General features: G+C 34.2%; 1 protein-coding gene across 2 annotated transcripts in view; it reads left to right on the top strand.

Moving 5' to 3' along the window:
* RBL2 (RB transcriptional corepressor like 2) overlaps nt 1-16463 on the top strand; it is a 42346-nt gene that overhangs the window by 12366 nt on the left and 13517 nt on the right. For both annotated transcript variants that reach the window (XM_064489163.1, XM_031458438.2), the window contains exons 6-14: nt 1574-1734; nt 1827-1891; nt 2520-2706; nt 6250-6416; nt 8485-8594; nt 9285-9388; nt 13504-13641; nt 14503-14667; nt 15187-15298. In XM_064489163.1, the coding sequence (XP_064345233.1) occupies nt 1574-1734; nt 1827-1891; nt 2520-2706; nt 6250-6416; nt 8485-8594; nt 9285-9388; nt 13504-13641; nt 14503-14667; nt 15187-15298 (1209 nt within the window). The remainder of the gene's footprint in view (nt 1-1573; nt 1735-1826; nt 1892-2519; nt 2707-6249; nt 6417-8484; nt 8595-9284; nt 9389-13503; nt 13642-14502; nt 14668-15186; nt 15299-16463) is intronic.

The raw sequence follows: 16463 nt of genomic DNA, 5'->3' as shown, positions 1-16463 counted from the left end.
TACTAATAATTAGGAGTTGAGCTCTCTGTTACAATATTTATGGGAAAAGCTATTGCAAATGTCACAGAGTTTAAAGTGTTAGATGACAGTATTAGAAGTTTCTGAAATATATACTCAACAAGAAGAAAAACTTTAGAAACCTGGAGTAGCAAAGATGACATTAAAACTGACAATGATTTTTAACATTGGCAAGTTTCATGCTTGACACACAGTAGGAAGTCAAAGCAGATTTATTGACAGAGTCTTCGTTTCACATCTGTTCTACAGAAGAGGAGTAACTTTCTAAAATAAGTAGAACTTTAAACTAAAAGATGTGTGGAAATGAAGATTATTTTGGCAATGTATTTAATAGGTTTTAAGGTATATAATTTCTATGAATGATATATAGTAAGAGACTGAATTATGATTTACAAAGCAAATATTGAAAAGTATTTATAGAGCTAATATATAATGCTGCTGCTATTTAAATAATACTATGGTAGGATTCTGAGAGATTGTCAGTTTCAGGGTAGTTACAGTTAGAATTTCAGCTTGCCTGACTCTCAAGGTAGATTTCTTTTTAATATATTTTTATTGAAGTATAGTCAGTTTATAGTGTTACATCAATTTCTGGCATACAGCATAATACTTCAGTCATACAGGAACATATATATATATTCATTTTCTTATTTCTTTTAACCATAAGTTACTACAAGATACTGAATATAGTTCCCTGTGCTGTAGAGTATGAACTTCTTGTTTATCAACGTAGATTTTTAAAGTTAGTGGAGTTAGTTACTTCAGTTGCTCCTGGTTTGGTAAATTTAGTGTTCTTCATATTCTGTCCTTTCTTTTATTTCTGTCCTAGCTGTTTGTTTATTTGTTTGTTTGAAGTATAGTTGATATACAGTGTTGTGTTAGTCTCTGGTGTACAGGATGGTGATTCAGTTATGCGCATACACACACACATATATAGATGTATATATTTTTCATATTCTTTTTCATTTTAAGTTACTACAAGATTTTGAATATAGTTCCCTGTGCTATAAAGTAGACCTTGTCCTAATTCTCTTTATGTTTCTATACAGCTACTTCCCTTCAGTTTTCCCCTCTTTTATGTATTTTTTTTCCCTTGCATTGAGTCTAGGGCAAGAATAGCTGTAAATTAGTATGATAAATACATCTAATATAGTTAAATAAAAATATATCAAGAGTATGTATTTGAACAATAATTTTTTTCAAAGTGGTATTTTTTATTTGAATGTAAGTCTTATTGGCAAATTTATATTTTATTTTTGTCCTTTTTAGATCTTGTAACAATATACTAAATTACTTGTTTAATTTTTCTTTTTTAACCATCTCCAGATAGGTAATTGAGTAACTGAAATCTATTGACTAGTGATACTCTTCACCTCTATTTGCTGTTTTTTAAGCATACTTAAGTAGAGTCAAATTAGGCCCTTACACTCTATTTCCTGTACACTCAGATGCTAACTCGTATGCTGATTAGACTATTATTTATATTTTAGTTTATTCCATGTTAGCTTATTAAATGCTACCTGATATCTCTGTTCTGTGATTCTATCCATCATAGGCCTATCTGAAGATTTTGATGCTAAGGATTCTAAACCTTCCTCTGACCCACCTTGTGTCATTGAGAAACTCTGTTCCTTACATGATGGCCTAGTTTTGGAAGCAAAGGGAATAAAGGAACATTTCTGGAAACCCTATATTAGGAAACTTTATGAAAAAAAGGTGTGTAAACAGTAAATAAGTAATGTGAAAATATTTTCTGGGCAAGGATTTAATTTAATATGATGACTTAAAAATCTTTTCTTTCATCATAGCTCCTTAAGGGAAAAGAAGAAAATCTTACTGGTTTTTTAGAACCTGGGAATTTCGGGGAGAGTTTGTGAGTACTTCTGTTATAAAAGTGTCTTAATACTTTAAATTGTGTGTTTAGGAAACTTGAGTTTCATATTTTTATTGTTTCTAACCTGGAAATTTAGAATATGTTTTGTGGGAGAATATGGAAAAGTAATAAAAAGTTTTATCAACTGTTACTCCAAGTACTTGTTTTTGAATTTATTGAAAATTGTATGGCTGCTCTTTAAAGCTTTAATAGTTAAGCTTTTGGATCATAATTATTGAAATAAAGAAGTGCTTTTGGAACTACACAGGTGAAAAATGATGATGTGAAAGTACTGCGGTCTTCAAAGGTGCCCCGAGCAGCTAGGAACGATAATTAAGCTTCTCACCAGAAGCTGCACCCACCGGGCAGCTTAGCACAGGGTACCTGCCCTGAAGTACTGCCAGCAAAATATACTTACTGTACAGTGGATGAGCACAGTGAAACAAGCTTGTATCTTTATACTCTTCAGTTTTTACAGTTAACAGTGATCCCACTAAAATTTAACTTTCACAAAATTATTAGAACATTTAATAAATAACTTTTAATAAAAAGAAACAATTAAGTAGCCTAAAACAACTAATGGGGCAGTTTTGTGAGTATACATTTTGCCTATTTTTTTTTCCTATAGTAAAGCCATCAATAAGGCCTATGAGGAGTATGTTTTATCTGTTGGAAACTTAGATGAACGGATTTTTCTTGGAGAGGATGCTGAAGAGGAAATTGGGACTCTCTCAAGGTGTCTGAACACTGGTTCAGGAACAGAGACTGCTGAAAGGGTGCAGATGAAAAACATCTTGCAGCAGCACTTTGACAAGGTGAGTTGAGCCGTGCCAGAGGAATACAAATACAGAATCAGACAGGCCAGAGGCTCTCTTTTATTTTAATAATTGTGTGTTTATGTGCGTTTTACTTGCTTCCAGTACAAAAAAGAAAATTCACATCCTGCTTATCTTAATTGAAAAAGTTATCTCTCTGTTTACTGTTTTAATTTTTGTTGACATCAGTTTTCCAAGTTTTTGGTTAGATCTAAGAAAAAATATAAATGTAAGTGAATGTGTCATTCTGATAATTGTTGGTTTTGAAAAGATGAACCAGTAATAAGCAGCCTTTACTAGGCATTTAGAAAATGTTGATTGATCTGAGTTGGTGCCTTCATCCAAGAGACTAGAGAAACTGAGGATCTGTAGTCTTTAAGAAAAATTCCGTTAAACTGAGTTTCAGGATTATGTGTTATTTCATGCAGACACTTGGGAAGATGGAGGCTAAGAGTTTCTTTACTTTCACATGGTATTCCCAGAAAATAAGCAACTTCTGACAGGTGCTTCCAGAGGCAGTGTGGATAATTCCAGTGGATAGCTCACCTGTAAGACCCGACTTAAGACTAGTTGGCTTATTCATTCAACACATATTCTTAAGGTATTCTATAAGCCAGATTGTGTCCTGGACACAGGGGTTACATCAGTGAACAAAACAGCTATGAATATCCTATTTAATATTCTAGTGTGGGGAGATGGACAATAGGTAACCAAACAAGTAACTATATAGTATATCAGATGATGATACATGAAGGAAAATAAAATAAAGTAGTAGAACAAGGTGTTGGGGAAGGAAGAATGGGTGGGCCTTGGACTATTGAGTGTAGATAGGTGGCTGGAAAAAGTGTCTCTGAGGAAGTAATATTAACAGACCTAAAGGCAGTGAGGAAGCAAGTCACACAAACAGCTGGGAAATGTATTTGAATCTCAGACAACAGCAAATGCAAAGCTATGAGGTAGGAATTTGACTGGTTTTTTGGAAGAACATTGAGAGAGAACACGAGTGTGGTAGGAATTGAGTGAGTGAGGGAAAACAGTGATTAAGAAGTAAGGGGAGAGGGAGACAGAAAGGACAGGCAGACCACATAGGGCTTTGGAAGCCATGGTGAAGATTTTTGCTTTTGCTCTGATAGGGAACAGTGACTGACATAATCTGATTTACATTTTTAAAGGTCTTGTAGAGAGGTGGGATGGGGGCAAGGATGGAAGTAAGGGAATTAAGAGGCTATTGCAGTGATTCTGGTGATAGTTCATGGTAGCTTGGATCAGAGAAATGGTTGTATATGGGCTGTATTTGAGAGATAGCACTCACAGGATTTACTCACAGGCTTGGATCTAGGGAGTGAAAGAAAGAAAACAGTGATGACTCCAGTTGGGTAAATGGTATAAAAGCTTAAGTCCTTACGGATGCCTATAAGGTCTTCAGTGGTCTGACCCTGCTACCTCTCTGAATTCATCTCCTATCACTTTCCTCCTCACCCATTCCACTCATGCCACGTGAACCTCCTTTTTCATTCTTTAGGTATGCCAATCATACTCCCAACTCAGAGCCTTTGCCCCTGCTGTTTCCTCAGCCTAGAGCGTGTTTCTTCAAGATACTCATGTGGTTTACCTCCTCACTTCATTCAGGGCTCCCATAACCTGCCTACTGTATAAAATAATAACCACCAACATCCTCCCCTGCCCTCAGGACTTCCTTTCTCCTTTACTCTGAAATTAATGTTTCTGTTAGTATTTATCACTGTCTGACCGTAGGTAGAAAAGAAAGAGTTGTTTGTCTGAAGATAGACAGACAGACAGACAGACAGACAGACAGACAGACAGACAGACAGAAAGGAGAGAAAGAGGAAGAGAAGGAAGGATGGAAGGATTGTTTATTATCTGTCTCCCTGCAGTAGAATATAAGCTTCATGAGGTCTGTGACTATTGCTATATTCAGTGCTTAGCACATGGTAGGCATTTAATAAATATTTATTATGGACATTTTTTGAGCAGGGAAGAACAGGTTTGAAGGGGAAAAAATCAAGACTTAGGGTTATGAGCATGTCAAGTGTGAGATGTCTGTTAGATATACTAGTAGAGAAACTGAGTAGGCAGTTTAGAGGTACAAGATTGGAGTTCACAGCAGAGATAAGAGTTGTGTATATATATTCTGGAGTCATTAGGATACGGATGGCTTTTAAAGCCATGGAATGAAGAGAGGTTACCTAGTAGTATAAGCTGATAGAGAATAAAAGAGGTCTAATGAGTTAAAGAAAGACTCTTCTTGATCAGAGTGCACAGGAAGCTTTAAGCCAAGAACTGAAACAGAGCTACCAGAAAGGCCCATGCAACCCTTGAGGACTGCAGGCAGGAAGTTGTCTGTGGTTGTCATACCTCGGTTCCTCTGTGGAAGCGCCGCTACCTGTGGGCAGTGTGGTGAGTTGCTGCTGGCGGCTGTTGCTCGCCCTCCTGCAAGGCAGTGGTTCATGTTCAGGTGGTTGTAAGAAAAGCTGTCAAGTGCAGGGGAGATCTTGTGAGTGTGGTTAATCTACCTAGATCATCTTATAGATCTAAAAAAATCATAGAATTAATTTCTTTGAAACAAAGTGAAAGTCTCTGCTCTACTCTTGTTTAAGACACAGAGAAAGCATATAGATTTATTTCTGTATGGTGAATTTCTGTATCTCATGAAACTTGAGTAATTCTGTTGCCAGGTGAAAATTTTACTAGGTGTTTTACAGCTGTCTCTAGAATAAGTAAATTTAATACACAGGGAAATCTAGTTTATCTTGAATATTAAAAAAAAACTCTTAAGCTCTCTTAACCTTTCGGAGTTTGTTGGAAAAATTAGAAAAGATATTGTATTAGCATATGTATTCATGCTTAAATTCTTTGACATTAAGTCGTATCTTTCTCCTATTTGTGTTCAAGAATTTGACTTAAACTTATTTCCCTGAAGATCTGTCTGCTTTAGGGGGAAAAAACTGATAGATTCTAGTAACTAAAGGTAAAGGAGAGGCAAGAGGACTGAAGAAGGCTATTCTGCATCAGGTTGTATTCTGCATCTAGGATTGCTTGCTTTATCCTTTCTCTGAAGCAAATTTGATTATTTGGATGGGCTTTTGTTAAGTCATGGATTTCGTTTGGGCCAGATTTAATTTACAGCTCTCTTTGTCAATCTTTGAGTACTTACAAAATTAGCAGTAGATGGGAGCTTGTTTCTCAGAGATAGCCTTGATATTTTAATGCTTATTTTTGCCTCTAAGCTTAAGTTTTGAACGAGGAATCATAGGGGACTGTGCCTTATCGTAAAGATCTAACTTTTAAGAGACAGACTTCTTAGTTGGCTAAAGTATAGATTGTCCTTTCACACATTTTCATGTGGATAGTGGTGGCTCTTATGTTTGGTGGTATTATGTTTAAATTCCAAGAATGGTGACATTTGAATCACTAATATTTATTGTTAATGTAAAGATAAAGTCTGATTGGTCTGAATTCCCATTTGTGAAGTAATTGAAAGTCTTTCTGACCTAAAATAATATTCTTTTTCCCCCTCTTTAGTCTAAAGCACTTAGAATCTCCACACCACTTACTGGTGTGAGGTACATTAAGGACAACAGCCCTTGTGTGACTCCAGTTTCTACAGCGACTCATAGCTTGAGTCGTCTTCACACCATGCTAACAGGCCTCAGGAATGCACCAAGTGAGAAACTGGAACAGATTCTAAGGTTAGTTCGAGCCCTTCTTTCCTACTAAGACTTGATTGTTGACCATTTTTCAATTTTCTATTTTAATTTTTCAACATTAGTGCCTTTAATCCACCCATTAATCATTTTATGTCAATTACATGCTCAGTTCTGTCATTAGTCCTTAGAGGACATAACAATATAAAACATATGAATAGAATGTTTGATTCTTTTTTCTTAGTATCTTAATCTGTTTGGGTTGCTATAACAGAATATGGTAGACTGGGTGGCTTATGAACAATAGAAATTCACTTCTTACAGTTCTAGAGGCTATAAGATCAAGGTGCCAACAGACTCAGTGTCTGGTGAGGACTGCTTCTTGGTCTATAAACAGCTGCCTTCTTGCTGTGTCCTTACACAGCAGAAGAAGGCAAGGGAGCTCTTTAGGATTTCCTTTATAAGGGCTCTCATCCCATTCATGAGGGCTCCACCTTCATGACCTCTATACACCATCACATTCGGGATTACGTTTCAACATATGAATTTGGGGCAGGGGGTGAGGAGGAGGGCAACACAAACATTCAGTCCACAACACTCAGACTTTTCTTAACATAGTAGAAGAAACAGTAACTAATAACACTAGACACTGTAGCACCAAACAATCTATTACCAACTGTTTAAGATTTCAAAGAAGGGGGCATCTGTAAAAATGGACGTTGTCAGAGGACTTCATGAAGAGGGTTGGACCTGAGCAGATTTCTGAAGGGTAGGTCAGATTTGAAAAGTTAGCCAACTGGGATTCATAACCAACGTAAAGCTGCTGTAGCTTTTGTAAGTTCTATAAAACACCCTTGTCCTAAAAAAGGAAGGCCTTTAGTTCCTTTGAACTGCCTGAGACTGGTAGGAGTATCAGTGAGCTTTAGTGAAAAGCTGAATTTCATTACATGTGCATAATTTTTGGCAAATTTATTTGACAAAATTATCTCCAAGGTAGTTTCCTAAAAGCTTATGGTTCAATGACATAGACCCTGTGGGAGCCCACTTTATTTCTGGTGGTCTGGTATGAGAAGGCCCTGTAGTTCCCCACTCACAGCTAGGTTCGTTAAATACCAAGGCTGACTCGTCCTCATGATGTCTACTTTATTCATAAACTGGATTGTGATTGACGCCCAGCAGGCCTTGTCTGTGTAGCCTCTTCCTGAGTTGTATTTTTCAGATGGAACTTGTTTACCTAGAATTCAAAAGCATTTTATACATGCATTTCAGAAGCTTGTCTTAACCTCTGTATCTTCCAGATCTCTTTACAATCTCTAACTAGGCATAGCAGCTTCTTTCATCTTAAATATTAATATTAGGGATAAATATTACCAGTAGATACTGGGTAAAAACAAAGTATATTGTTTTTGTAACCTGTGTATATGTTCATAAATAAAATTCTGCTTGCATAAGATATTCAGTAGCCATCTCTAGCAGAATTATAATTGACTTTTATTTTCTTTATAATATTTTAAATTGCTATATTTTTACAGTGAATGTGTTTATGATCAAGATAAAAACATAGTTGTTACAAAAGCCTACATGGTGATAATTTGTCTTATGCTTCTGCATTAAACATATATTGCCTTTCTAGATAAAAAAAAAGAGATAATCTTCATTTTGGAGGAAAAAAAAGTGTAGAATGCCAGTAATTATTTATATGAGTTTATTGTAGTATAGATGATATACCCCTTCATTCTATTTTCTTCCAGGAGTTCTTAATCAGAGTTATACTGCCTTCTGGGGAGACAGTTGAGGGTAGTTTAGTTTGTCACCAGTGATTGCAGATGTATAGGGTAGGCGGGGATCAGTCACATATCAGATGGGCACCGGTCAAAGCTGCTAAACTTAACTGCAGTAAAAGGTACAGCTCCATGCAAGAGATACTTTTTTCATTCAAATGGTAGTACTAACACCTTTTTTATAAGGAATTGTGGGATCTCCTGGATTAATTGAGAAGTGTATCATTTCTGTTCAAAGTATTTTATATTTATAGGTTACTAAAATTACAGAGTTGTAAACAGTTTATCACTTTGTGACTCTTTAAATCAGATAATTTCTTCTTATTTTTTAGGACATGTTCCAGAGATCCAACCCAAGCTATTGCCAACAGATTGAAAGAAATGTATGAAATATATACTCAACATTCCCAGCCAGATGAGGATTTCAGTAATTGTGCTAAAGGTTAAGGCTTAATACTGTCTATATTGTTTTCATCTTTGAAATTTAACTAGGGGAAACTGAGTCAGAAATATGAAAAAAAATTTGTGACTTTAGACTGAGTGCTGGAATATGGACGTCCAATTTTTCTGTCAACCAAGTCATTCCTGGGCCATTCTCAGTAGGAGAGAAATTTTAGACTAATAATCTTGATTATATTGGACTTCCAGCACTTTTTTTTCCTCAACATCTTTAGTTTTTATTTGTAGACTGGATAGTAAGTATAGAACTATAGTGATTCTTCAGAATATTAAGAATGAATGCAGAAGATACAGCTGTTCCATGCCCAGACTCGTTCAGTGTCATGCAGTATGAGCACTAAGTACAAGCAGAACAGTAAACCAGTTACATACCTCTTAGCACAGTGCTCTGTTCAAAATACAAAAAAAAGAAAAAGATTTGAATCTTGATGGAATACTATTACAGTTTTCTATGTGAAAATTTCACTTCACAATTGTAGAAAACTCTCAGTGTTCCTATGAAGAATATTAAGAAACCTTAGTGGTAATTGGGAGAGCATTGTAGGAAGTGCATATATATAAAATGTTGGGTTGGTTTTTAAATTTTGTTCTGTGGATAGGGGGTGAGATGGATCCTCATTTTCCATAGTATTTTCTTTGCATGTGATTTTTGTGTTTTTTGTTATTTATGCAGAAATTGCCAGCAAACATTTTCGTTTTGCAGAGATGCTTTATTATAAAGTATTAGAATCTGTTATTGAGCAGGAGCAAAAAAGGCTGGGAGACATGGATTTATCTGTGAGTAAATAACCAATGTATTGAGCAGCACAATAAAATGTAGTTTCCTTTCAGCTCTACACACTAAAAAACAAACAAAAAAAACAGCCATTATTGAAGAAATAATGTATGGCTTTGGGGGAATAAGATTGGCATCTAAGGAAACTTGGGTTCCTCTTACATCCATTCCCTCACTTAGCGTTTCTCATTGCAGCAGGCTATGTATTATAATTTCTGTGGGTAGTAAGACTCTGTAGTCAAGGATTAAAACATTCAGACTTAACCGTAATTGAGGTTTTTAAATAACATTAAGAGTTTTAATTCAAGCCTTATATAGAATAAATTGAGTATTGACAATGTAGGGCTTCAACATAAGTATTCAACCACTAATCTTTGGCAAAAATAATTATTCTTCTTAGATTGTACAAGTGGTATTTACTTTTTTTATGTTAAACTGGTTTTTCAAAATTTTTATTGAAGTATAGTTGGTTTTCAATGTTGTGTTAGTTTCTGGTGTACAGCATACTGATACATATATATCTTCTTTTCATATTCTTTTTCATTATAGGTTATCACAAAATACTGAATATAGTTCCCTGTACTATATGACCTTGTTGTTTATTTTATGTATAATAGTTTGTATTGCTAATCTCAAACTCCTAATTTATCCTTTCCCTTCTTTCCTCTTTGATAACCATAAATTTGTTTTCTATGTCTGTGAGTCTATTTCTGTTTTATAAATAAGGTCATTTGTATCATTTTTTTAGATTCCATGTGTAAGTGATATCATATGATTCTTGTCTTTCTCTGTCTGACTTACTTCACTTAGTATGATAATCTTTAGGTCTATCCATGTTGCTACAAATGACATTATGTCATTTCTTTTTATGACTGAGTATTCCACTGTATACTACAACTTATTTATCCAATCATCTGTTGCTGGACATTTAGGTTGCTTCCCTGTCTTGACTATTGTAAATAGTGTTGCTATGAACATTGGGGTACATGTATCTTATCTTTCGAATTAGAGTTTTCTCCAGGTATATGCCTAGGAGAGGGATTGCTGAATCATATGGTAAATCTATTGTTAGTTTTTTAAGAAATCTTCATACTGTTTTCTGTAGTGGCTGCACCAAATTACATTCCCACCAACAGTGTAGGAGGGTTCCCTTTTCTCCACATCCTCTTCAGCATTTATTGTTTGTGGACTTTTGTTTGTTTGGTTTTGGTTTTTTGGGGGGGATAATTAGGTTTGTTTGTTTATTTAATGGAGGTACTGGGGATTGAACCCAGGGCCTTGTGCATGCTAAGCACATGCTTAGCCACTGAGCTATACCCTCCCCCCTTGTTTGTGGACTTTTTAATGATGACCATTCTGACTGGTATGAGGTGATACTTCATGGTAGTTTTAATTTGCATTTCTCTGATAATTAGCGATATTGAGCATCTTTTCATGTGCCTGTTGGCTGCCAGTATGTCTTCATTGGAGAAATGTCTGTTTAGGTCTTCTGCCCATTTTTGGATTGGGTTGTTTGTTTTTTTGTTATTGAGTTGTATGAGCTGTTTGTTTATTCTGGAAGTTAAGCCCTCATCACTCGTATGGTTTGCAAATATTTTCTCCCATTCTGTAGGTTGTCTTTTGATTTTGTTACTGGTTTCCTTGCTGTGCAAAAGCTTATAAGTTTAATTAGGTACCATTTGTTTATTTTTGGTTTTATTTCTGTTGCCTTGGTAGACTGTGAATATTATTTACTTTTAATGACATCAATAAAAATAAATTTTTTAAATTAATTTTTAAATAACATTTTAGAGAAAATTGACCAATAATTATTCTAACTTCTTGTAACTATTTACACTCCTTTTTTTCTGTATGAAGATATGGCTGTATACTCAGCCATAAAAAGAACAAAATTCTTCCATTTGCAGCAACATGAATCTAGAGAATATAATGCTTAGTGAAATAAATCAGACAGAGAAAGACAAATGCTATTTGATATCACTTACATATGGAATCAGAAAAATATGTAAAACAGAAACAGACTCCCAGATGTAGAAAATAAACTTGTGGTTGCCAAAGGGGAGAGGAAAGTAGGGAGGGACAAATTAGGAATATGGGATTAATAGACACAAACTATGTATAAAATAGATAAACAACAAGGATATCTTGTATTGCATAGGGAATTATAGCTATTGTCTTGTAATAACTTATAGTGGAGTATAATCTACCAAATTACTGAGTTACTAGTCTATACACCTGGAACTAATATAATATTGTAAATCAACTGAACTTCAATAAAAAAAATATGGCTGTATGTGGTTGTAGGAATTTAAAAGGCTGTTTTAGGACAATTTTTTAATTTTGAAACATATACAGAAGGGTGAATAAAACATCGCTTCAGTTTAGGGGCAAAAAAGAGTATATGAAAATTTCTGAATACTCACCTAAGAAACTTATTTAAACATTTTCTTATTGTAATAAAATATAGATAGCATAAAACTTACATTTTAAGCATTTTTAAGTGCAGAATTCAATGGCATTAATAAGTACATTCACAATTTTGTGCATCCCTCATCACTAGCCATCTTCAGAACTTTTTCATCATCCCAAGCTGGAAGTCTATTCCCATTAAACAATGACTCTTTATTCAGCCCTCCTTTCAGCCCCTGGTAACCTCTATTCTACTTTCTGTCTCTATGAATTTACCTATTTTAGGTACCTCATGTAATCATACAATTTTTGTTCTTTTGTGTCTGGCTTATTTCACTTAGCATGAAGTTTTCAGGGTTCATCCATGTTGTAGCATGTATCAGAATTTCATTCCTTTTTAAGGCTGAATAATATTCATTTTATTTACATATATACTTATACACATATACATATATATACTACATTTTGTTTTGAATATTGTTCCCTGTGCTGTACAGTAGGTCCTTGCTAGTTATCTATTTTATATATAGTATTATGTATCTGTTAATCCTATACTCCTAATTTATCCCCGCCTCCTCCCTTTCCCCTTTGGGAACCATAACTTTTCTGTGTCTGTGAGTCTGTCTCTGTTTTGCAAATAAGGTAATTTGTATCAGTTTTTTAGATTACATATATAAGTGATATCATATGATATTTGTCTTTCTCTGTCTGACTCAATTCATAGTATAATAATCTCTAGGTCTATCCATGTTGCTGCAAATGGCATTATTTCATTCTTTTTTATGGCTGAGTAGTATTTCATTTTACGTGTTACCACATCTTTATCTAGTCATCTTTTGATGAACATTTAGATTGCTTCCATGTTTTGTCTATAGAAAATAGTTACACTCCCCTTTTGACTAGTGATATTGACCATCTTTTCTTGTGTTTGTTGTCCCTTTTTGTATCTTCTTTGGAGAAAGATCTTTTCAAGTCCTTTACCCATTTTTGAATTGGGTTGTTTGCTTTTCTGTCATCAAATTGTAGGAGTTCTTTATATATTCTGGATATTAATCCCTTATCAGATACATGATTTGCAAATATTTTCTTCCATTCTGTGGATTGTCTTTTTATCTCATTATAGTGTCCTTTGATACACAAATGTTTTTAATTTTGATTTTAATTTTTATCTGCTTTTTCTCTTGTTACCTATGATTTTTGTGTCCAGGTAACTTCTTAACTGAAAAATAATACTTATGTTTATGAACATTAATAAGCAAAAAAAAAATCATCTGTGATTATGTCACCCCAAGATAAACACACTAACTTTTGGTCCATGACAGTCTGCCAGTCACCTGCCTTCCTCTGGCTATCTTTTTTATAACAGTGGCTTCTTACTATAAATACTGTTTTTGTAACATCTTTCCACATAATTATTCTTCTGAGCATCAGGATGTATGTATACTTTGGTTAGGGATATAATCTTTTTTATTAGCTATATTCACAATAGGTGAGATTTTTCAGAGTTCTTATATATTCAGCGTCTTTTTTGCTAAAAAAAAAAGTGGCTTATTTATAACATTAAGAAAAATTTTATAAGAAAATAAGCACATATTCTCACTAACTCAGAAAATAAGACTCATGGTATTTTTGTTTAACTTGGCTAGGTATGAAATGCCTTGTTAGAGTAGGCCAGTGTTTCTAAATGTTATAACTTTGTGCTTTCTAGGGCATTCTGGAACAAGATGCATTCCACAGATCACTTTTGGCGTGCTGTCTTGAGGTCGTCGCTTTTTCTTATAAGCCTCCTGGGAATTTTCCATTTATTACTGAAATATTTGATGTGCCACTTTATCATTTTTATAAGGTATTTTTAAAAATCTGATACTGATGAGGAAATTGTAGATGAGATCAACGTTCTGTCGTTAGCTATCTAATTCATTTTACTATATAAGTACATATCGTCTATTTTTAATTACACATTTAATAATTTCCTCTCTAAATGGGGAGCAGAGAAGAAACAGTCTTAAGGAACTACATAAGTTCTTTTAATGTAGTATAAAGACCTATTTTGTGTAAAAAGTTTCATGTGATTCCTCCTTTTATCTGATAAAGGCTTTTAGAATACTTCCATTTTATGAGCTAAGATGGTTTTAGAAAAGTAGCAAACATATCACTAGGTAATCTTGATAGCAACCTTTTTTTTTATTTTATGGAAATTAAATGAAAGTGTCTTTCAGAAAGAATTAGACTTCTCTCCCACGTGTGATCAACAAGCGTTGAATCTGGTATTGTTTCCTTCTTGATATTGATTTAGTGTATGAGTTTGTCTTAATTCTCATACATAGTCGAAACTAATTTTTACAGTGGTGTAGATTAAATGTTCAGAGTTTTTAAATATGAAACTTTGAGTAATGTTTTTCAGTGTCAATAGACAGGCATGTTATTTAATTAAAAAATTTAGAAATGTATCATGATACAAAAGATTTTATATAATTCATACATGCAATGTAAATGATTATTTACAAAGACAATGAAAGGAAGAGCAGCTATTTCAAAATAGTACTGTTCTTTAAATTTGTAATTTTTGATAAATTGACTTTGTTGTTTCTATAAATATGTAAAAAAATTTTAAGTAAGTTTACACATTTTGCTTTTGCACTTAAACAATTTTCATGTAAAAAAGTTATTATTACTAAACAAACCAGGGCATTTTTGAAAATTTCAGGTGATAGAAGTATTCATTAGAGCAGAAGATGGTCTTTGTAGAGAGGTGGTAAAACATCTGAATCAAATTGAAGAACAGATCTTGGATCATTTGGCATGGAAACCAGAGTCTCCACTGTGGGACAGAATTAGAGACAATGAAAACAGAGTTCCTACATGCGAAGAGGTTTGTGAAAAGATCTTAACATCTTTCTGTGACAAAAGTATATCAATATCTAGTCTATTCATTATTCTCTTTCTCTGACTGCAGTTACACTTAGTATCTTCCTCATGAGTATGAGAGGGTAACAGCTGGGTTTGATATGGTACAATTACCCCTGTATCTAAGGGGGAACAAGAGTCAGACATAATCTGTGATTGCCCCAAGGTTTCACTGACAGTGTATTCAGTATTCTGTCTTGAGTTCCTAATCAAGTTCCTGTACCTTAGAATGGTTGATTGTCTAATTCTCCAAATTAGTAATGAAGGTTGATTTATATTTAGTATCCAGTCATTAGGTTTGAATTTTTTAAGCCTGCCAGAATTTTTTAACTTCAGTATGAAAGTGGAAAAGACAGCAGCTGATTTATTCTGGGTGGAATAACTGATGAGCCAAGATAGTTTTCTTTTTCCTTAGATTATTATTGTATTTCTAATTAAGATGCTGTTTTGAATAATGACATTCTGTGTGAACAATTCTTTATAGGTCATGCCCCCTCAGAACCTGGAAAGAGCAGATGAAATGTGTATTGCTGGCTCCCCTTTGACTCCCAGAAGGGTGAGTGAAGTTCGTGCTGATACTGGAGGACTTGGAAGAAGTAAGTCTAAAATACTAGGGGGAGTGTTTTGGGGCCCAGTATCTGGGGATTTAAATTCCATCTACAACTACAAGTGAAGTTAGTAGGGTATAGTGTACATTATAGTGTTACATGGATCACTTAAAAGTAATGCTTTTCATGAATGTTTAAGAACAGAGGAAAATGCATAAGACAAGTGTCTTTTAAAATAGAGTGTTGTATTAATGTGATTCCTAATTTTTAAGTGTATTTTTATCTTATAGAAAAGATACATACAAAAGGGTTGAAATGGAAAAACTGAACTATTAAGAATGATTATTGTTGGGTAATAGAATTCCAGGTGATTTCTGTAAATTTTTTAAGATGAATATGAGTTACTTTTAAAATCAGAAGGAACAGAAAAGCTTCTTAACGATGGAGTGTATGATCTAATGAGGTACAGATGAGCCAGTGAGGTAAGAGGACTGAATGGCCTGAGCATGTTTAGCTTTGACTCTTGTCAGTTGAGCTGTGCGACTCCAGTTAATATAATAGCATTGCTGGCCCTAAAATATAGGAAAGGAAAGTTTTGCTATTCTTCTGATTACATTTCAGGCAGCTCTTTATAACATCTGCCAGGTGCAAGGTTTAAGTTTACATACTTGAGATAAAACTACTTTTTAAAAAGCAGTTCTCTGCATCCCAAGAGTTCTAAATCCTTGGATGTCAATAGAAAGATATTCTTGTTTCTTGATCAGCGTTTTAATGTAATTGATAAGCACTGGCTGTAGAAGAAATATCAGTTTTAAAATCAGGAATCACTCTCTGTTCAGTGCATACTCAATGAATATGAATGATCTATATGAAAACCTCCTCATTTTTGAAAGAAGAGTCATATTGACTTAGTGGCTTAACTGTTTTTCTGCTTATCCACTCAGACCCATAGATCTGATAGCTGGTCTTTCTCAGTTCTATTTCTGCAGAGTTTTTCCTTCCCAAATCCATGGATTAGGACTTGACTTTAAACTGCATTTTTTTGTACTTACCACTTCTCCATTTTCATGAGGTCTCTTAATATTTTCTGAGATAATAATCAGAATGTATTCTTTCTAACACTGCATATTTGTTCCAGATATAAATATAGTAAATTTGTTTTTGTATCATTAGGAAATTGAAATGTTAAGCCACAGTCTGTCAGAACTACTCC

Source organism: Camelus dromedarius, chromosome 9 (genome assembly GCF_036321535.1).
Source record: "Camelus dromedarius isolate mCamDro1 chromosome 9, mCamDro1.pat, whole genome shotgun sequence".
Classification (NCBI taxonomy): Eukaryota; Metazoa; Chordata; class Mammalia; order Artiodactyla; family Camelidae; genus Camelus; species Camelus dromedarius.
Note: the sequence above shows the minus strand (reverse complement) of the source record. Positions and strands in the feature narration are given on the sequence as shown.